The following is a 23,957-nucleotide window of genomic DNA, read 5'->3' on the forward strand; positions in this document are numbered from 1 at the left end:
TATCTTTCAAAATGGCTGAGTATTTTCCCGCCAAATATGACAGAATCTTAATAAGTCGGTTTTGCCGCTTAAAAAGGTTTCCGACTTCCGGTACAAAGCGGTTTAAAGTTATGGTTATGATTTTTTGTACATTTATTGTCCGTAATATGATCTACAAAATGGCGGATTTTCAGGTGCGAAGTATTCAAAATGGCAAAGTAAATGCCCGCGAAAGTTTAAAACGATTTAATTTACAACACAACTTTGACCGTCTAATTTCAGACGATTTATCCATGTTGTTTTGAAATATTGATACGATTTTTTGCACAACCGTACACACGTGCATGTACTACATAATGGTGGTTTTATAGATGCACATAACTGTAAATTAACCTAAGTTTTTACCCGCCAAAAGTTTGACACGGTAAGATTTGAACATTTTTTGCGTTCAACTTTGGCCACTTCCGGTACAAAGTGGTTTTTATATATCGCTTTGATTTTTCAATCGCAAAAAGTCTGGAAAATGCCTGACAATATGGCGTTTTTATGAAGTGGGAACCTCCCATAATGGCCGAGATTTTGCCCGCCAAATTTGACAAATTGATCGGTTTTCAGCAAATATGTGGTGTTAAATGTGAGGAAATTACACGTTTGTAGAAGATTTATCGACATTAGCTTACTATAGAGTTAACTACAGTAATATCTTTTGTAAAAGGACACACCATTATTTGAATATTTTTTGAAATACACCTGCAATTTATGGTATGTGAAACCAATTAACTACTTTTTAAAATTAAATTTCACCTTCATATCTAAATAAACTAAAATTTGCCCTTTGAAATCCATAAATCACACTATGAGTTAAAAGTGCAAATGTGATCTACCTTGAATCTGCTGTATTTGAAATCTAATAGAAACTGACAATGAAATCACCTCTCGATCGGTTTCAATCATGTCCAAACATTTCACTTAATTGTTTTGTTTATACATCTAGTTTTCCTGTGCAATCTGGCATAAAAAATCTCTCATGGCTGAAAGCGGTGACAAATCAGTGAATGGTGGGAGAAAACGGTGTCTATTATAAATGACACATATTTTGTCTTGAATGCAGTATAGTGTTAGTGGATGTGAAGTAACTTAGGATTTTTTCCCTGTAATCATGTCCCCAAATACATGTAACACATTCACAAATGATGTTTTCTCCAGGAATTGTACTTACAGGAAGAGCACGTGACTTGGTTTCTATGGGGAGTGTCCAGGAACAGACAGCTGCTAGTAAGCCTAGTGATCCGTACACCCAGACAGCTGACGACAGGGACGTGTCCAACAGTACCTATTGTAGGAACATAGATTTGTTTCTCAAAAGAGTGATTATATAAAGTTTAAGACTAAGTTGTTAGAAATATTGTCAAAACAAATACTGAAAACCAAAATGTTGTGTCTGATTTTAGTGTATTTCGGTGTTGATAAGAATTCAAGAAAAGCACAGGTACGGATTTTAATTGCCACAAAAGGTGTCAAGCACAGGTACAGATTTTGAAGATTTTTCATGGCTGTACATAGGTCCTAAAATGTCAGGTATATCAAAATTCCAAGATGGCCGCCGGTCGGCTATCTTGTTGACAGATCACTCTCAAAATGCAATATGTCACAACTAGGTTCAAGAGGAACATGCATATGAAATTTGAGAGAGATCCTTCAGTACTTTCTGAGCAAATAGCGGTAACAAACTTTAACTTTCAAAATCCAAGATGGCCGTCAGTCGGTCGGCCATCTTGTTGACTAATTGGTCCCAAAATGCAATATGCACAACTAGGGCCCTAGGGGAACCATATATATGAATTTGAGAAAGATCCCTTCAGTTCTTTCTGGGAAATAGCGGTAACAAACTTTAACTATCAAAATCCAAGATGGCCGCCGGTCGGCCTCATTGTTGACTCGATTAGTCCCAAAATGCAAATATGCCACAACTAGGGCCTTAGGGAAACCTACATATGAAATTTGGAGAAAGATTCCCTTCAGTACTTTGTGAGAAATAGCGGTAACAAACTTTAACTATCAAAAATCCAAGATGGCCGCCAGTCGGCCATCTCTTGTTGACCGATTGGTCCCAAAATGCAATATGAACACAACCTAGGGCCCTAGGGAAACCTACATGTGAAATTTGAGACAGATCCCTTAAGTACTTTGTGAGAAATAGCGGGTAACAAACTTTAACTATCAAAAATCCAAGATGGCCGCCAGTCGGCCATTTTGTTGACCGATTGGTCCCAAAATGCAATATGCACAACTAGGGCCCTATGGGAACCTACATGTGAAATTTGAGAAAGATCCCCCTTCTGTACTTTCTGAGAAATAGCGGTCAACAAGAATTGTTAACGGACGGACGGAGGACGGAAGGACGGACGGACGGGACGGACGGACGACGGACCACTGGACGAAAGGCGATTTGAATAGCCCACCATCTGATGATGGTGGGCTAAAAATGAACATTTAATACATAACTTTATAACCCATAAAAATATTAATGATTATCTTAATATGTTTTTATGCGAGAACACTTACCTGGGCGACAAATGGTGTAAGCATTGCTCCTACCCTAGCCCAGGCCGAGGCTGTCCCGATACCCAGGGTTCTAATGGTTGTAGGGTACACCTGAAAACAGACATTTGTTAATATCTTTGAAAATTCAAAAAGGAAAAAGATAATTACAGTACATGACATTGTGTATCACCAAATAAGCACCTATGGCACTTAAAATGATACAAAATCTACTTGGTTTTTTATACAAAATTTTACACACAAATTAATTTGCAAAATAAATAACATGAACTGTAACATTGTACCCAGTATGTCTTTTTTCAGTCTGCGTTTAAAAAGTTTTAATTCAAGGTACCTAGAACGTGAAATTGAGACCTTAAAAGGGGAGATCGGGTGCTTATTAAAGTACTGTACACCAATCAAAATACATTTTCTTGAAGCTTATTATATAATAGCCATAGCAAGAAAATGACAGCTACATTAGTATATTTATTTCTAGCTGTGGTCACCCCAAATATGCTATTGTAACATTGAATCCTTCAATTGATTTACTTAAAATTTCCATGTAACAACTAGCACTACAGTACCTCCATTATGAAGAGTTGGAAATCAACAGATTTCTTACTTCTAGCAGAACCTATCTAGATTACATTTAAGGCTATATGAAATGTTTACCTATTGAAGTTACTATGATGATCTGTAAGTTAAAATCCATAATACATTTGATGTTTTAAAATCTCTGCACTAGCTGATTTTTAAACTACTCTTATCACTCACAATTTTTCTTTACCTGTTTAGATGCATGATCTTGTCTGAAAAGTAATACATTCTTACAAATAAAGAATGTTATCAACTCACTAGTGGATATTATTGCATTTGTGTTTAAAAGAGTACAGCTCAGATATGGGTATAGTTACACAATACAAACATGTTTACCTGTACGGCCATAGGATTAGCGAATATACATGTTTATTATGTGATATATATATTACTATTGAAATAATTCATAGCACCATGATATTTTTTATTAAATTCATTTTTCATGATGATGAAGAACAATGCTGTAGGTTTTTTTTTTAATTTTCTGTTTCAGTGTTATATGGGAAAATTAGCTTCACTGAATGATCCCATTAATACTATTATTGATTTTAATCTTATAATCTAAATTGAAATAATTAAAGTCTGAAAATGTCTATAATTTTATTTTCATAAAAAGTTTCAGCTCTGACCTTGAGATTTTTTTTCCAAATAAATTGTACATTTGGGTCACTTCTAGTTCTGATAACACACTACAGCTGTTATCCAGGACCTCCGGCCATCAAAAAATATTTTCAATATTGGAATATTAGTCATATATAATACCTCATTTTTATAACAGTGTCTGTGATCAGTAAAAAACACATCACATTTTCAGGAAATAACACATTGTATACCAGGGCCTCCCTCGAGGGAATGAAATATCGTATTTTCCTTTGGGCATGTGCCCCCATGTGACCACCCATCTTTCACTGGAGTTATCTCCCCTGTTGTTTGCATAACAATAACGGATGTAACGTTGAATAGCAATTTTTACTCATCACAAATTAATTATTTACCAAAAAATCATTAATAGTTGCATTGCCATTGCTTTTGGTATAGTCCTCAGGAAACATGTCTTTGGAGAAATAAATTTTCATATCAAACTGCCACTGGGGCCATAAATGCATGAAATTTTGCACCAAATTTTATCAGTTTTAATGTAGTTTTATTGTTCAAAAATTACAACAAAGTAGACTCATATAGATGTGAAAGTTACTAAATAAGAGGTTTAATAAGTTTGATGAGAGAAATGAAGTGGTCAAAAATAAGGATAAGCTTTAACCAAAAATCCAATTATCATTTGCGACACAAAGAGTTAAAACCCAGTGCGAGTGGTCAATGATTTGTTCGCCATTCTTTTGGAATATTTATTTATGGTTGTATCTTAAAGTACCACACCTACACCTGAAATGCAATCAGTTGCACCCAGAGCAGGTAAAGCAACAAAAATTTTACCAACTTTGTTGTTTACATGATAACAACATGATGTAATGAAATTATGGAGCAATATTCTCCAGTTATACTTCAATATCTGGTGATTGTGAGGCATGAATTGCTGGAAGGATTATATGACTAGTGTAAAAACAATTCCTGTCAAAACTAAGCAGACCTAAAAACTTATATCATCGAAACCAAAAAACAGTACTTTGATTTATGGTTTTATTTTTCCATATCTGAGAAGACAGGGAGTTGTAGTCATTTTTGTCTATTTAAAGTAGTGGAGTCTGAGTCTACAACATTCCTGACTGAGAAAGGTTGAAACAAACTCACCTCAGCAGTGTAAATGTAGACGAAATTGAAGTTTGCGGCAGAAAAGCCACGTACAAGCAACATCACGGCAGTGAGGAAATGTTGAGGCATATTAATTTGTAGCAAAATGAAGAAAGTTGCACACCCTGCAAGATCTATTGCACCAGTCTTACGCCGCCCGATAATATCAAAGAGTATCATATTAACAGGAAGACCTGCAAATGCAAACATTACAATCTCATGATTATGAAGCCATACATATAATTTTATACATGAAAACTTATAGATGTTATGTACAGATCTAATAAAGGCCATTTTAAAAAGTGACATAACGTTTGTGTCATATAATGGCTTTTGTTTCATGATGTCTGAGCTACTGGAAAAAGGCAAATTGTCTACATTTATTACAAGGTAAACTATTCTAAATAGAGCTTTGGTTAAAAGTGATGGAAACAATCATCTGGGCACGTTTTAAACTTTCATCTTAGGAAGCTAATAAAAATTAGGTATATATGACCTCTATGACATTTAAACGAGCAGTTAAAGGTTGAAAATTGATAACATATGGAAAAACTTTCAGTGAAACTTACAAATGAATTCTCCAAAGGTTGATATGATCATTGTGATGTAATCATCATATTTCAGGAGGTTGCATGCACAGTTCTCTGATTCTCCCCCTGTTAAAAAATTTAAAGGAAACATGCCTGTATTCATTCATTAATACTAACTTTATATTCACAAATTTAAAATATATTAATATAAATCTTCAAAGTAAGTTCACAAAAGATTATCTAAGACATTTAATAATTTCCACAAATATATTGAAAAGTGTTTTCATTTACATGTAATTTTAAAATTACAAAACTTAATCTCCACAAATATGCCTTAAAACGGAAATCATAAAATTCAGTTGCCACGGAAAAGAAAATTGATTCACAGTAGGTATTTTAAATTTATAAAGACATCTAAATAAACATGTTGATTTTAAGTAGAGATCTAGAATGATCTATTTCCAGAAAGTTATGTGTGTTTACTTGTTTACTGTTTTTAGTTAAATGTTTAGCTATATATATACTCCAGCTGTCCAAGGCTAATCAGAACATTATCTATTGGGAGAGCTATTGTATGACTTTATCTGTGGATTATTACAACACTTTGTGTGGATTTATTCATATTGCCTGGAACTTTACAAATCATCTGTGGACATTCAATTTTCCTTGTGGATTTGTGATTATTGTTAATTTGAAACCTGGAAGGATCAAGGATTATACCAGGACATTCGCATACAGATAAGTAACACTTTAAATCATCGTACTAGTCTTGTACCACCACCAATTACTTTAGATATCGTAAACCATCTCTGTATAAAATATTGTATATATAATTAAATTGTGTTTTGAATTTAGCTGCTGGTTTTCTCCTTTCTGTTATTCGTTCATGTAACAGAATTGGGGGCTCGTGTCCGGGATCGATATTCAATTTGTGAAATCTAACTTTGAAAAATTAATTAAGAAATTTTCAAAATTTGTGTACAAACTTTGAGTTTACATTTGAAACCAACAGCTAGATAAATATGACTACTATGCAGGTAGAACAGTTTGTTAAAGCGCCATCCCTGGAAGTTCTTTTGCAAGTTAGTAAGAAGGATTTACTATTATTGGGTAAACATTTAGGCCTTACTATCAAAACTAATTTGAGGAAAGCTGAAATTAGGAATGTAATTATAAGATATTTTGTTGACAATGGCAAAATTTGACTCTAGTGCATTAGATAGTATAGAGGAAACAGTCACTTCAGAAATCCAAATTAGACAAATGGAACTTGAACATGAAATGAAAATGAAACAAATAGAGAATGAAATGAAAATGAAACAAATAGAGAAAGAAATGAGAGAAAGAGAAATAGAAAAGGAGTTAAGAGAAAAAGAAATAGACAAAGAAAGAGAGTTAAGAGAAAAAGAAATGGAAAGAAAATTAAAAGAAAAAGAGATCGAGAGAGATCAGATGTTAGAACTAGAGAAGCAGAAAATTCAAGCTGAAACAGAACTTAGAATTAAAGAATTAGAGCTAGCTTCTCAAGACGGTTCAAGTAATCCAACTTTTAGGGGGTTTACAAGGAAACAGAGGTTTTGATGTCAGTAGAAATATTAGGTTAGTTCCTCCTTTTCAAGAGAAAGAAGTTGACAAGTATTTTCTACATTTTGAGAAAATAGCTGATAGTATGAAATGGCCTGAAGATAAGCTTACAATGCTTCTTCAGAGTGTCTTGATTGGTAAAGCTAGAGACATTTATTCTTCTTTATCTGTTGATGATATTTCAAATTACCAAGTAGTCAAGAAAGCTATTTTGAAAGCTTATGAGTTAGTTCCTGAGGCTTACCGCCAGAAATTTCGAAACTCGAGAAAGAGAGATGAACAAACTCATGTAGAATTTGCCAGAGAAAAGGAACAATTATTTAATAGGTGGTGTGATTCTAAAGAAATTGATGAGGATTTCGGTAAATTGAGGCAATTATTGTTGATAGAGGAGTTTAAACGTTGTGTCCACTCAAAACATAAAAAACTCATTTAGATGAGAGAAAAGTTGAAACACTTAGTGAAGCAGCTACAATGGCTGATGATTACGCTCTCACCCACAAAGGCTCATTTGTTAAAAAAGTTCTCAAGACAAAAACAGTACCACAGGTACTAGTAAATTTGGTCAGCCTAGGAACCCAACCTTTAGTGGCCCTTCTAACGACAAACCTAAATTAGGTGATAAGACTAAGTCTGATTCTAAAACAGATCATAGGGCAGGTGTGGGGTCTCCTTCTGGTCCTGTTTGTAATTACTGCAAGAAAGTAGGGCATACTATGTCTGAATGTTATTCTCTCCAGCGTAAGGAGCAAAGGCGTAAACAGTCAGTTCCTTCTGTGTTAGCTATGTCAAAGCCTAGTCAGAAACTTAGTGATATTGTGGAAGATTCTAAAGTGTCTGTTGAGATTAAGAGCTCAGAGTCTGATAGCGTCTTGGAGAAGTACTCTCCCTTCATTTCTGAAGGTTTTGTTTCACTTACTAGTGATATTACCAACTTGAAACCTGTGAAGATTTTGCGAGATACTGGGGCTTCTCATTCTTTGATATTAGATGGCGTAGTGCCTTTGTCTGAGGAGACCTCATGTGGTAGTAGTGTTTTGCTTCAAGGTGTAGAGTTAGGTTTTGTTAATGTGCCTCTCCATTGTGTTTTATTTAAAGTCAGACTTGGTTACTGGGCCTGTCACCATTGGTGTTAGACCGGAACTTCCCATAGAGGGCGTGTCGCTCATTTTAGGCAATGACTTGGCTGGAGAGAAAGTTAGGGTAGATCCCTTAGTGTCCAGTATTCCAGATAAAACAGATGATGCTGAGACTATTCAACAGGAATTTCCTGGTATTTTCCCTTCTTGTGCTGTAACTCGTTCAATGAGTAAGAAGGTTTCTGATGTTGCAGTAGTTGAGGATCATTATAGTCCAGGGTTAGGTGACACTTTCTTGGCTCATGATATAGAGGATGTCGGGAGCAAGTGTGATCTTTTGAGCAATCCTGTAGACTTTGATAGTGATAGAGTTGTTCCTAACAAGGGTACTTCTTTGTCTGACATGATGAGCAAATCATCTTTGTCTAGAGAGGAGCTTATAGTAGAACAGGAGAAAGATCCTGAAATCTCCTTATTGTGTAATCGGGCTTTGAGTGAGGAAGAGGCTGAGAAAGTCCCGGTTTGTTACTTCCGTCAGTCAGGCGTGTTGATGCGCAAGTGGCGCCCCCCTGATGTGTCTCCCGAGGAAGACTGGAAGGTTGTCAATCAAATAGTTGTCCCACCGAGGTATAGGCAAGATATTCTGAGTTTTGTCTCATGACGTACCTATGGCAGGGCATTAGGTGTGACCAAGACTTATAACAGGATCTTAGATCACTTCTTTTGGCCCAAGTTGAAACGGGATGTGGCTGATTTTTTGTAGGTCTTGTCATACTTGTCAGGTGGTAGGGAAACCTAATCAGAAAATCCCTGTTGCACCTTTGCACCCCATTCCAGCATTTGAGGAACCATTTAGTAGAGTCATTATAGACTGTGTAGGTCCTCTACCCAAAACTAAGTCTGGGAATGAGTATCTTTTAACTATTATGTGTGCTTCCACACGCTTTCCTGAAGCCATTCCACTCAGGAATATTAAGGCCCCTAACATAGTCAAGGCTTTGGTTAAATTCTTTACATTGGTTGGTCTTCCAAAAGCTGTCCAATCGGACCAAGGTTCGAATTTCATGTCTGGTATTTTTCAACAAGTCATGTACCAGCTCCAGATCAAGCAGTATAAGTCTAGTGCTTATCATCCAGAGTCTCAGGGTGCTTTAGAACGTTTTTCATCAGACATTGAAGAATATGATGAGATCTTATTGTTTTGAAAACAAAAAGAGATTGGGACGAAGGTATACACATGTTGTTGTTTGGCGTTAGAGAATCTGTACAAGAATCTCTTGGCTTCAGTCCCTTTGAACTTGTGTTTGGACACACTGTACGTGGTCCTTTGAAAATTTTGAAAGACAAAATTTTGGACGAAGATTCTAAAGTGAATCTCTTAGATTATGTGTGTAACTTTAAGCAAAGGTTGACAAGGGCATGTGAACTGGCAAAAGAAAATTTAGCCGTTACTCAAACCAAAATGAAAACATGGTATGATAAAGATGCCCCGTGCAAGAAGTTTTGATCCAGGTGACAAAATTTTGGCTCTATTACCAATACCGGGTCAGCCTTTGCAAGCTAGATATTTTGGACCTTATATTGTTGAGAAAAAGGTCGATGATGTTAACTACATTGTACAAACTCCAGGGAGGCGCAAGAAAACTCAATTATGTCATGTTAATATGCTTAAGAAATATGTAGATAGAGAAGAGAGCAAGACCTCTCAACCTATTGCTACTTTGGCCTCTGTACCATCACAAAAGTGAAAGTACAGCTGATATTTGTAAATTAGACTTAGATGGTGGTGTACAAGATGTAGGTTTAGACTGTGGTGTTAAGTTACGGAATTCAGATGTGCTCGCGAACTTGGACAAGAAACTGTGTCATCTATCAGAAAAGGAACGCAATGAACTGAAAGATTTGATACTTGAGAGTTTAATCATTTGTTTCCGGATACACCAGGCAAAACAGATGCTATCTATCATGACGTGGATGTAGGCGATGCGCCACCTGTCAAGCAACATCCTTACCGTGTCAATCCTTTGAAAGAAGAACACTTAAAGAAAGAAATTCAATACATGTTGGACAATGATATTATTGAACCAAGCAAAAGTGAATGGAGCTCTCCATGTGTTTCTGGTGCCAAAGCCAGACAAGACATACCGGTTCTGTACTGACTTCAGAAAAGTAAACTCTGTCAGTAAAACAGACTCTTATCCAATTCCAAGGATTGACTCGTGTATTGACAAAGTTGGCAAAGCCAAGTACGTAAGCAAGTTTGACCTGTTGAAAGGGTATTGGCAGGTGCCATTAACAGAAAGAGCTAAAGAAGTGTCGGCATTTGTAACCTCACAGGTTTGTACCAGTATAAAGTTATGCCGTTTGGTATGAAGAATGCCCCGGCAACATTTTCAACGTCTTCTTTAACAGCGTGATATCAGACCTGGAAGGCTGTGATGGATACATCGAGATGACGTCATCAACTACCACGACACGTAGGGAAGACCATCTACGCGGGATTCGTGAATTCTTCGAAAGACTCACTACCATGAAATTGACTGTAAAACTTGTTGAAATGTGAATTTTGGTCATGCAACTGTTGAATTTTTAGGCCATGTTGTAGGACAGGGGCAGGTTAAACCTGTTCAGGCCAAAGTAGAATCAATTATAGATTTTCCATCTCCTGGAAGCAAGAGAGAGCTGATGAGATTTCTTGGTATGGCTGGATACTACAGAAAATTTTGTCAAAATTTCTCTGTTATAGCAGCTCCACTTACTGCTTTGTTAAAAGAAAAATGTCAAATTTGTCTGGTCAGACGAATGTAAGTCTGCCTTTGAGAAATTGAAAGCCATACTATCAAACTCACCAGTTCTGACTGCTCCAGATTTTAAAAAAACAGTTTAAACTGTTTGTTGACGCCAGCGATGTAGGTGTTGGTGCTGTTTTGATGCAAGAAGGTACTGAACAAATTGACCATCCCAATTTGTTATTTCTCGAAAAAGTTTGACAAACACCAGAGAAAATTATTCCACCATTGAGAAAGAATGTTTAGCGTTGATATTTTGCCTTGAACCAATTTGATGTGTATCTCTGCACGTACAGGTTGTGCTCTTGTGTTGGTCTTTACCGACCACAACCCTTTGACATTCATTGTGGAAAATGAAAAAAAAACAAACACAAAGAATTCTCAGGTGGAGTGTTTGACTTTGCAAGAATACAATCTTGACATCAAACATCAATCATAAGGGAAAGACAATATTCTAGCTGATGCTTTTATCAAGGATTTAAATATTACTGTAATGTCAAGAAAGTTTCCTATTTCAAGAAAACTTTCTTTTTCTTTAAGGAGGGGTGTGTTATGTACTGACACTAAAATACAATGTAGTTATGATAATAAGGGAGATACCTCCTATAGCTTTTTTTATCAAAACATACCTATGAAGGTCATATCATTGATTTAGGTTATCAGAACTTTCTAGAATATAATCATGTATAAACCAAATATGTTTGAAAACATGTTGATTTTAAGTAGAGATCTAGAATGATCTATTTCCAGAAAGTTATGTGTGTTTACTTGTTTACTGTTTTAGTTAGATATTTCTAGAAGTAGAAAAGGATTCTCCAATATTCTTGAATTACGGTTTAGCTATATAGTACTCCAGCTGTCCAAGGCTAATCAGAACTGTAATGAGGACCTGTAATAAGACATATCAAGAATTTGTACAGCGCCCATATAAGATTCTATTGGGATGAGCTATGTGACTTTATCTGTGGATTATTACAACACTTTGTGTGGATTTATTCAATATTGCCTGGAACTTTACAATCATCTGTGGACATCAATTTTCCTTGTGGATTTGTGAATTATTGTTAATTTGACAAACCTCGGGAGGCTCAACTGAAACTATAAAACCAGGAAACTCCGATCACTTCATTTCCCAATGAAGATGCATTGGTCACTTGCGCTGACCTCTGAACCCGGCGTGAGAATACATTTTGACATTGTTTACATTTTAACCTACAGAGCTCTGTAGTTTTTAACGCCGCTTCAGTTTTGAATGAACTTTCTGGGATGTGGCCTATCGCTGTACATTTAGAAACACAGACAGAAATGTTTGATAAAGTGATATTAGAAATTGTTGGTAATATAATATATTACAGATATTTTACACGTATTTGAAGAAACGATGACTTAGGCTCAAGCCCCGGAAAATGCTGAACATAGGCTAGGCCTACTGAGCGCAGCGATGTTCATCACTCATCGAAGTAGGCATAATCGAACGCAAATAGTTTAGGATAATGTGTACAATATATAGATCTATATGCGAAACGGTGACATACATGTAAGCTTAGAAACGATAGATTCCATAAAAATACGCTCAAATACCAAACAGGCTGATTTCAGTGACATAAGCCTAACGAAACGATTCTGCGAGTGTCAAAACCCACGGCATTCGAGGGTCGTTGGAAACCACCAACATTTCAAATCAATGTTTCTCTACTTACTTTATACAGAATTTTAATCCTAAAAACTCACAGTTGACAGAGAAGTTATCACATTTCAAGAATAACACACAAGTCTTCCAGTGATCTGCGACTAAATCCCACATTTTAACACGTTTTATTTGAGCCCCTAAAGCATGGTTCTTGGACTGCATCGCATACCATAAGGACACAGGGTTGGATTTCACAACAGGTTTAGTTAATAAACATTTAACGAAACTGCCAGCTACAAACAATTACCAGACAGGAAAAGCCACAACATTCACGGTACATTCCACAACCAACCTCGCAATTGTATTTTTTAAAAGATTTGATATGTTTAGATACCAACTAGGTCCTCAATTCACACAGCATTTTTCATCGCACCACAATCGTCCCCATTTTTCTTCAAAACCCGCGGGACACCCCCTGCTATAACTTCGGATCGCAATACACTGTTAATTACACGTTGATCTTTCTCTTTTAGCACTTGCAAGGCGTACTGTGTCAGTCTGTATTTTTTTCCTGCCCCGCACGTTATTTATCTTTTTTTTATTGTGTTAGTTACCACTAGATTATTCATGTTTTTATCTTCTGCGTAATTTAATGATAACAATTTAAAAGCCCATATAAAAAATTCTCCATGTAACAGAAAAACAAATATTTCAAAAAAATTTCGCCGTATTTTAATATGTAACAAACAGGGCAAAAGAATGAAGTTATTTTCGGAACATACCAATTTTAACTGATTGCACAAAAGGGCGTGAACTCGAAAAAGACCTGACTGCGCGGCTTATATCCGTAACAGTAACATACAATGTACGATTATACTGGTAACAAAATGAGTGGCAAAGTGTACATAAAATAATCTATATACACCGAAAATACATATAATTATTACTTTTTCAAAAGCGGGATATTTAAATTGGTTAACGTAAATATAAGGATTGATTATCAATTTTGTTGCTTGCATTGACTGATGAAGAAAGTTAATCTCGTGCAAATGTTACATGAACTGCTTCGCAGTTCACTTCATTTGCACGAGATTAACTTTCTTCATCAGTCAATGCAAGCAACAAAATTGACAATCAATCCTTAATTTGAAACCTGGAAGGATCAAGGATTATACCGTGGTAGGACATTCGCATACAGATAAGTAACACTTTAAAATCATCGTACTAGTCTTGTACCACCACCAATTAACTTTAGATATCGTAAAAAAAAAACCATCTCTGTATAATATTGTATATATAATTAAATTGTGTGTTTTGAACTTTTAGCTGCTGGTTTCTGCCCTTTCTGTTATTCGTTAATGTAACACAATACCACAAATAATACCTTTTTCATTGTCTTTATGTATAATATATGAACATGCAAAAATGATGGATGGCTATATACTAAATTTTTTTGTCGTAGAAGATATTCAAGAAAGCAGAGGAAACAATATTACTATCACCGCCTTCGTTTTTTAGCATTGTTGGACCTTGGATGAATTTCAGCACTGGCTAGAATCAACATACAGCTTATAGTGGATAGGGAAAAATGCAGTAACAAAACCATCAGCAACCAAACCTGCCAGTTGTTGTATTTCTGGTCTATACATTTGGGCGTAAACATTTCCATGGTCATTTTTACCCTGGTCAGTACCTGTAACCATCAAAATAATTTACATTTTCACTTCGCTCCGCCTCAATGAAACTAGTAAAACTCCGATCAACTTCATTTCCCAATGAAGATGCTTGGTCGTCGATGCTGACCTCTCTGACCGGCGTGAGAATACATTTTGACATTGTTTTACATTTTGACCTACATTGTAGTTTTACGCCGCTTCAGTTTTGAACGAACTTTCTGCGATGTGGCCTAGGCCTACCGTTGTACATTTTAGAAACGACAGACAAGAATGCTGATAAAGTGATATTAGAAATTGTCAGTAATATAATTATTATAGTCGCCTAGAGATACTTTACACACGTATTTTGATGACACACTGAATTAGGCTCAAGCCCAGGTAAAAAAATGCTGAGCATAGCCTGAACCGGGGATGCTTCAAAGCTCTCTATTTAGGCCTATAAATATATGCACTGCTGACAAGTAAACAAAGCATGAAAATTAAAACTAAAAGCATTTATTTGTTTAATGTTTAGAGATATATCTTAATTCAAGCACACGTAAGAAAATTTTAACAATGTTATCTTCAAAAAGTGTAATTTGGGTTAGCGTCATGTTAGGACCCGAACGCAGTGAGGTTCACCCACTCATCGCATAGCCTAGTAGGCATAAATCGATACGCAAATAGTTTAATGTGTACAATATATGTGGAAACGGTGTCATACATGTAAAGCTTAGAAACGATAGATTCCATGAAAATACGCTCAAATAGCAAACAGGCTAATTTCAGTGACATTAAGCCTAACGAAAACGATTCTGTGAGTGTCAAAATCCACGGCATTGGAGGGTCGTTGGAAACCGCCAACTTTTCAAATCGATGTTTCTCTACTTACTTTATACCGAATTTTAATCCCCAAACTCCAGTAGACAGAGAAGTTATCACATTTCAAGAATAACACAGAAGTCTTCCAGTGATCTGCGACTAAGTCCCGCATTTTAACACGTTTTATTGAGCCCCGGAAGCATGATTATTGGACTGCATCACATACTACAGACACAGGGGTTGGATTTCACAACAGGTTTAGTTAATACATATTTAAATGTCAGCTACAAATAATTATCAGACGGAAATACAACATTCAGTTAATTCCATAACAATTATAATTGAGTTTTAAAAGGTTTGATTATGTTTAGATACCAACTATTCAGCATTTTCACCACAATCGTCATTTTCTTTCGAAACCGGACCCCTGCTCAATCGAGCGACCGGATTACACATTGACTGCACTGCTAGTACTGCGCAGCAATTTTTTTGTATTTGAAGCTACATAATAATGTTTTTTATGAAAAATTTAAGCCATTAATTCTTGAATAATAAAAACAATATTTCAAAATCTCCGATTTTTTTATCGTAACAACGCACAAAGAATGAAGTTATTTTCGGAACTACATTTTGTGTTGCCTTGGTGACGAGAAGAACTGACTGGCGGCTGTTCCGTAGCTGTACATACATGTACGATAACTGGTACACATTGTTGCAAAATTGTATAATAATCTTATACCGAACACATATAATTTGACTTTTTTTAACAGCGGAATTTTTAAAATTGGTTAATGTAAATATAAGGATTGATTATCAATTTTGTTGCTTGCATTGACTGATGAAGAAAGTTAAATCTCGTGCAAATGTTACATGAACTGCTTCGCAGTTCACTTCATTTGCACGAGATTAACTTTCTTCATCAGTCAATGCAAGCAACAAAATTGACAATCAATCCTTACATTTTCAACGCTCCGTTAAAAGAAATGAAACAAGTTAAAACTCCGATCACTTTCATTTCCCAATGAAGATTTTGCTTTGGTCATATTTTGACATTGACCTGACCGGATCTGCTTGAGAATACATTTTTACATTACAGTTTACATGGTCATTTTGAACTACTTGTAGTGGTTAATTCTTTTCCCGCTTCAGTTTTGAACAACTTTCGAAGTAGATGTTGGCCTATTACCTTGTACATTTTTAGAACACAGACAAAGAATGCTTGATTTAAAGTGATATTATAAATTGTCAGTAAATATTTTCATTATAGTGCCTAAGAGATATTTTTACGTATTTTGATGACACACACTGAATTAGGTTCAAGCCCAGGTAAAAAAATGCTGAGCATCTGACAAGCCTGACACCGTGGAAATGCTTCAAAGCTCATCTATTTAGGCCTATAAATATATGCACTGCTAAAACAAGTAACAAAACATGAAAATAAAACTAAAAAAAGCATTTATTTGTTTAATGTTTAGAAAAATCTTAATTCAAGCATGTTTCCGTAAAAAAAAATTTTATACAATGTTATCTTCAAAAAGTGTAATTTGGGTTAGCGTCATGTTAGGACCGAACGCACAGTGAGGTAAGGTTCACCACTCATTCGCATAGCCCTTGTAGGCATAATCAACGCGCAAATAGTAAATAGTTTAATGTACTGTACAATATATGTTGTGAAACGGTGTTCATACATGTAAGCTTATCTAGAAACGATAGATTCCATGAAAATACGCTCAAAAGCAAAACAGGATGTAGCATTTCAGTGACATTAAAGCAATAACGAAACGATTCTGTGAGTGTCAAAATCCACGGCATTGGAGGGTCGTTGGAAACCGCCAACTTTTCAAATAATGTTTCTCTACTTACTTTATACAGAATTTTTAATAATGAAAAACTCCAGTAGACAGAGAAGTTATCACATTTCAAGAATCCAACACAGTAAGTCTTCCAGTGATCTTCGACTAAACCCTGCATTTTAACACGTTTTTATTGAGTATTGAAGCATGGTTATTGGACTGCAAAACATACACATACACAGGTTTTTTGGATTTCACAACAGGTTTAGTTAATACTATATTTAAATGTCAGCTACAGTTCAATTTTATCAGACGGAAACAAACATTTTTAATTCCATAACAATTCGCTAATTGATTTTTTAAAAGGTTTGATTTATGTTTAGATACCAACAATCCTATTCAGCATTTTCATTCACAATTTCGTTTTTTTCTTCGAAACCGGACCCATAGCAATTTCAAATCGAGGATGACCGGATTATGGTAACACAACAGCAAACTGCACTTTTACTTTATGCGCAGCAATTTTTGTAATTTGAAGCTCCCTACATAATAATGTTTTATGAAAAATAATTTAAGCCATTAACATAAACTTGAATATAAAAACAATATTTCAAAATCTCCGTTTTTATATTTAACAACGCATGTACAAAAGAATCAAGAAATTTTCGGAACTACATTTTGTTGTTCAAGGTACATGGTTAACGAAAAGAACTGACTGGCGGCTGTTCCGTAGCTGTACATACATGTCACGATAACTGATAAATGTTGCAAAATTGTATATACTTAAAATTTATAAATTCGAATAATAATTGATAAAATTTTTTTTTAACACTATTCTTCAATAGCGGAATTTTTTTAAAGGTTAATGTAAATTTTAAAATTATTGATTATCAATTTTGTTGCTTGCATTGACTGAAAAGATGAAAAGATAGTTAATCTCGTGCAAATGTTACATGAACTGCTTCGCAGTTCACTTCATTTGCACGAGATTAACTTTCTTCATCAGTTTCAATGCAAGTAAACAAAATTGACAATCGAATTGTTCCTTATGTTTTAATTTAATCATTTTAGGTCTGTATCAAATATCGCTCTTTGCTCGTAAAACATTTGAACTTTAAATCCAATTAAACTGTAGTAAACTCTATCAATTTCATTTCCCAATTAAGATGCTTTCAAAAAACTGACCTTTTCAAAACCGGCGTGAGAATGTCACATTTTGCATATACATGGAGTTAAGGTATTACATTTACTAAAATTGTTATTTTTTACGCCGCTTCAGTTTTTTTGAACTTTATATTCACTAACTGGCCGGGACCCAAAGGTCCTACCATTACAATATTAAAACACATTTTAGAATGCTTGTATAAAGTGATCATTATAAATTCGTTAGATTATAATATGATCATATTTTTATTTTACACGTATTTTGATGAAACACTGAATTAGGCTCAAGTTCAAGGAAAAAAAAAAAACTGATATGTTGCATAGCCTGATTTCCGTTTACTTTGCATTAAATTAAAAACCTAGTTTTAGGCCTATAAGTTTTATGCATTATGCACTGCTGACAAGTATTTTAAACAATTCATGAAATTAAAACTGTAAGCATTTATTTATTTTAATGTTTAGAGAATATTTAATTCAAGCACACGTAAGAAAACTTTTATTACAAATTATCTTGTTTAAAAAATGTAATGACATAGATAAACATCGTTAGGACTGAACGCCAGTAAGGTGAATTTCATTTTTTTCTGTTAGCCTATGTTTCAAAAACATAACTGTTATCGAATTTTGTTTAACATTAACATACGATATTAAATTTTGTCACTGTCTTTGTGGTGTCATACACGTTGACATATGATTGATTGTAAAAATACGCTCAATTAGCAAACAGGCTAGTTTGTTGGTTTTCAGTGACATTAAGCCTAACGAAACGATTCTGTGAGTGTCAAAATCCACGGCATTGGAGGGTCGTTGGAAACCGCAGCCAACTTTTCAAATCGAATGCATTTCTCTACTTACTTTATACCGAATTGATTAATTTTAAAACTCCGTAGACAGAGAAGTTATCACATTTCAAGAATAACATGAAGTCTTCCAGTAATGATCTGCGACTAAGTCCCACATTTAAACACGTTTTTATTGAGCCCCTGAAGCATCATGTTATTGGACTGCATCCATACCATTAGACACAGGGGTTGGATTTCACAACAACGGAGTTTTAGTTAATACATATTTAAATGTCTCAGCTACAAATAATTATCAGACGGAAATACAACATTTGATTAATGTATAATTCCCATAACAATTATAATTGAATTTTAATAGGTTTGATTATGTTATTTTAATACCAACTATTCAGCATTTTCACCACAATCGTCATTTTTTTTCAAAATTCCAATCAAGACCCCTTTATTATAAAAAAAAAGCAACCCGGATTACACATTGACTGCACTGCTAGTATTATAATTTTTTGCGCAGTACTTTTTTTATTTGAAGCTACATAATTTTTTTATGATAAAATTTAAGCCATTAATTCTTGAATATAAAAACAATATTTCAAAAATAATCCGTTTTATAATTCGTAACAAACGCACAAAGAATGAAGTTATTTTCGGAACTTGTATAACAATGAATTAAGTGTTGCATTGGTGACGAGAAGAATTGACTGGCGGCTGTTCCGTAGCTGTACATACATGTACGATAACTGGTACAATTTTATGCAATAATTGTATAAAATCTTATACCGAATACATATAATTTGACATTTTTTAATAGTGGGAAATAGGGGAAGGTATGAAAAATTGGTTAAATGTAAAATATAAGGATTGATTATCAAATTTTGTTGCTGTGCATTGACTGATGAAGAAAGTTAATGTTGGATCGTGCAAATGTTACATGAACTGCTTCGCAGTTCACTTCATTTGCACGAGATTAACTTTTTATTTCATCAGTATCAAATTTGCAAGCAACAAAATGTATGAACAAATGAAAATCAAATTAGTTACATACTGGTTTTACATTTTCACTTCGCTCCCGCCTCAATGAAACTATTAAAACTCCGATCACTTCATTTCCCAATGAAGATGCTTGGTCACGTGCTGACCTCTGACCGGCGTGAGAATACATTTTGACATTGTTTACATTTCACATTTTGCTTCTAGTATGCATTTACGCCGCTTCAGTTTTGAAAATGAACTTTCTGGATGTGGCCTATACCGTTGTACATTTAGAAACACAGACAAGAAATGTTTGATAAAAAGTGATATTAAAATTGTTGTAATAATAATATTTAGTCAGGCCTACAGATTATTTTACACGTACAACTTTGATGAACACTGAATTAGGTCAATGATTGGTAAAAAAATTTGAAATGTCTGATTCAACAATGCTTCAAAACCTGTCTATTTAAACTATAAATATATGCATCTGTATACAAGTAAACAAAGCATGAAATTAAAACTAAAAGCATTTACACGTTTGTGTAATGATTATAAATTATCATTAATTCAAAGCACACGTAAGATAAGATTTTAACAATGTTATCTTCAAATTATGATAATTTGGGTTAGTGTCATGTTTTGACCGAAAATGATGTGTATACCATATCGCATAGCCATAATAACAATAATCGAAACGCAAATAGTTTAATGTGTAAATGTATTAATGTGAAACGTGTGTCATACATGTATGCTCCTGTGATAATTCCATGAAAATACGCTCAAATAGCAAACAGGCTAATTTCAGTGACATTAAGCCTAACGAAACGATTCTGTGAGTGTCAAAATCCCACGGCATTGGAGGGTCGTTGGAAACCGCCAAACATTTCAAATCGAATGTTTTCTACTTACTTACTATATACCGAATTTTAATCCCCAAACTCCAGTTAAAGAGAAGTTATCACATTTCAAGACATGAAACACAGAAGTTTTCCAGTGATCTGCGACTAATTCCCGTTTCATTTTAACACGTTTTAAATTGAGCCCCGGAAGCATGGTTATTGGACTGCATAACATATATAGACACAGGTGGTTGGATTTCACAACAATAGGTTTATGTAATACATAATTTAAATGTCAGCTACAAATAATTATCAGTATTTTTGAAATACAACATTCAGTTACATTCCATAACAATTGCAATTGATTTAATTAAAAGTTTGATTATGTTTAGATACCAACTAGTTCTGCATTTTCACGGGCCACAATCGATCATTTTCTTCGAACCCGGACCCCCTGCTCCAATCGAGCCGACCAGGATTACACTATTGACTGCACTGCTAGTTCTACTGCGCAGTAGCAATTTTTGTATTTGAAGCTACATTTAATAATGTTTTTACGTTGATACAAGTTTTAAGCCATTGAAATTTCTTGAAACATTATAAAACACATATTTCAAATCTTTCGTATTTTTATGATAACAACGCACAAAAGAATGAAGTTATTTTCGGAACTACATTTTGTGTGCCTTGTGGACGAGAAGAACTGGACTGGCGGCTGTTCCGTAGCTGTATACATGTTCGATTAACTGGTACAATGTTGACAAAATTGTTATTAATAATATATATACCGAACACAATATTAATTTGACTTTTTTTAACAGCGGAATATTTTAAATTGGTTAATGTAAATATAAGGAATGATTATCAAGTTTGTTGCTTGCAGTGACTGATGAGAAATTAATCTCGTGAAAATGTTACATGAACTGCTTCCGCAGTTCATCATTTGACGAGATTAACTTTCTTCGATCAGTCCAAATGCACGCAACAAAATTGACAATCAATCCTTAAATATTTACACATTTTCACTTCGCTCCGCCTCAATGAAACTAGTAAACTCCGATCACTTCATTTCCAATGAAGTTGCTTGGTCAACGTGCTCTGACCCTTTTGTGAACGGCGTGAGGAATACATTTTGGGACATTGTTTACATGTTGAGACCTATCATTCGTTTGTTTTACGCCGCTTCTGTTTTGTACGAAACTTTCTAGCGATGTGGGCCTACGGCCCTACCGTTAGTACATTTAGAAAACTCAGACAAGAATGCTGGATATACAGTGATATTAGATAATTGTCAGTAATATAATATTATAGTAGCCTAGAGATATTTCTACACGTATTTTGATAGAACAGACACTGAATTTGGGTCAAGCCCAGGTTAAAAAAAGTGTGAGCATAGCCTGAATCGGGGACTGCTTTCAAATCTCTCTATATAGGCCTATTAATTATATGCCACTGCTGACAAGTAAACAAAGCATGAAATTAAAACTAAATGGCATTTAGATTTGTTAATGTTTAGAGAGAGTATCTTAATTCTAGCACACGTTAAGAAAAAATCTTTAAACATGTTATCTTCAAAAAGTTGTTTTAATTTGGGGTTAGCAGTCATGTTAAGGCACCGAACGCTGTTGTGGGTCAACCACTCTTGCCATAGCTTGTAGGCAATTATCGAAACGCAAATAGTTATAATGTGTACAATATATGTGAAACGGGTGTCATAACTTGTATAAGCTTTAGAAATCGATAGATTCCTTGAAAATACGCTCAAATAGCAAACAGGCTAATTTCAATGACATAAAGCCATAACGAAACGATTACTCGTGAGTGTCAAAAATCAACGGCAATTGGAGGTCACGTTGGAAACCGCCAACTTTTCAAAATCGATGTTTCTCTACTTACTTTAGACCCGAATTTTAATCCCAAACTTACTGTAGGACCAGAGAAGTTATCACATTTCTAAGAATAATCTCAGAAGTCTTCCAGTTGATCTGCGACTATGTCCCGCATTTTAACTCGTTTTTATTGAGCCCCGGATGCATGTTTATTGGACATGCATCCCCATACTACAGACACATGGGGGTTGGATTTACAAAACAGGTTTAGTTAAAACATATTTAACATGTCAGTAAAAAATAATTATCAGACGGAAATACAACATTCAGTTCAATTCATTAACATTCTATAATATGATTTTTGAAAGGTTTGATTATGTTTAGTATACCAACTATTCTGCCATTTTCAACCACAATTCGTCATTATCTTCGTAAACCGGACCCATGCTCAATCGAGCGACCGGGTTTACCACATTGCATGCATCTGCTAGTACCTGCGCCAGCAATTTATTGTATTTGATAGACTTACCATAATGATGTTTTTATGAAAAAATTTAAGCCATTAATTCTTGAATACTATAAACAATATTCAAAAATCTCCGTTTGTTTATCGTAACAACGGCACAAAGAATGGAAGTTATTTTCGGAAACTACATTTTGTGTAGCGCATTGGTGACGAGAAGAACCTGACTGGCGGGTGTTCACGTACGCTGTGACATACAAGAAAGTTAACTGGTTACAATGTTGGCAGAAATTGTATAATAATCTATATACGAACACATATAATTTGACTTTTTTTTAACAGCGAATTTTTTAATTGTGTTGAATGTAAATTATAAGGATTGTTATATTCACATTTTTGTTTTGCTTGCATTGACTGATGAAGAAAGTTAATCTCGTGCAAATGCTTACATGAACTTGTTCGCAGTTCTACTTCATTTGCACGAGCATTAACTTTCTTCATCAGTCATTGCAAGCAACAAAATTGAAATTCTATCACTTAAGTAAATGAAATTTTACGAATGTTGATGGTGGAATAAAATATCCATTAGCTATATTTACATTTCAATCTTCAGACTCACGCCTCATGACACTTAGTAAAACTCCGATCACTTCATTCCCCCAATGAAGAGGCTTGGTCACGTAGCTGAACCTGCTGACCGGCGGGAGAATACACATTTTGACATTGGTTTACATTTTGACCTACAATTGTAGTTTTACGCCGCTTCGTTTTTTGACGAACTTACTGCGATTTTATTGGCTAGGCTAACCGTATGTACATTTAGAAAACACAGACAAGAATGCTTTGATAAAGTGGATATTACGAAATTGTCAGTAATATAATATTATAGTTCGCCTAGAGATATTTTTACACGTATTTTGATGACACACTGAATTTAGGATCAAGCCCAGGTTAAAAAAATGCTGAGCATAGACTGAAACGGGGATGCTTCAAGCTCTTATTTAGTGCCTATAAATATATGCACTGCTGACAAGGAAACAACGCATGAAATTAAAACTAAAAGCATTTATTTGTTTAATGTTTACGAGAGATATCTTAATAAAGCACACGTAAGAAAAATTTTAACAATGTTATCT

General features: G+C 34.7%; 1 protein-coding gene across 1 annotated transcript; it reads right to left on the reverse strand.

Moving 5' to 3' along the window:
- Nucleotides 1-953: 953 nt before the first annotated feature.
- Nucleotides 954-13,990, reverse strand: LOC138316850 (putative transporter SVOPL). Its single transcript, XM_069258501.1, has 5 exons — nucleotides 13,984-13,990; nucleotides 5,439-5,525; nucleotides 4,870-5,063; nucleotides 2,545-2,634; nucleotides 954-1,312 (listed from the first exon to the last, which is right to left on the reverse strand). The coding sequence occupies exons 2-5, from the start codon at nucleotides 5,467-5,469 to the stop codon at nucleotides 1,058-1,060; spliced, it is 570 nt and encodes a 189-aa protein (XP_069114602.1). The 5' UTR covers nucleotides 5,470-5,525; nucleotides 13,984-13,990; the 3' UTR covers nucleotides 954-1,057.
- Nucleotides 13,991-23,957: the final 9,967 nt, after the last annotated feature.

Source organism: Argopecten irradians, chromosome 2, assembly GCF_041381155.1.
Source record: "Argopecten irradians isolate NY chromosome 2, Ai_NY, whole genome shotgun sequence".
In the NCBI taxonomy this organism is placed as follows: Eukaryota; Metazoa; Mollusca; class Bivalvia; order Pectinida; family Pectinidae; genus Argopecten; species Argopecten irradians.

What these genes read in the sequence shown, in the direction of transcription:
- LOC138316850 (XM_069258501.1), bottom strand. Translation starts at nt 5,469, where the DNA reads ATGATCATATCAACCTTTGGAGAATTCATTT. An exon ending in AACCTTTGGAGAATTCATTT is followed by an intron (nt 5,064 to 5,438) that starts GTAAGTTTCACT and finishes TTGCATTTGCAG; the next exon opens with GTCTTCCTGTTAATATGATA. An exon ending in TTACACCATTTGTCGCCCAG is followed by an intron (nt 1,313 to 2,544) that starts GTAAGTGTTCTC and finishes TTCCTACAATAG; the next exon opens with GTACTGTTGGACACGTCCCT.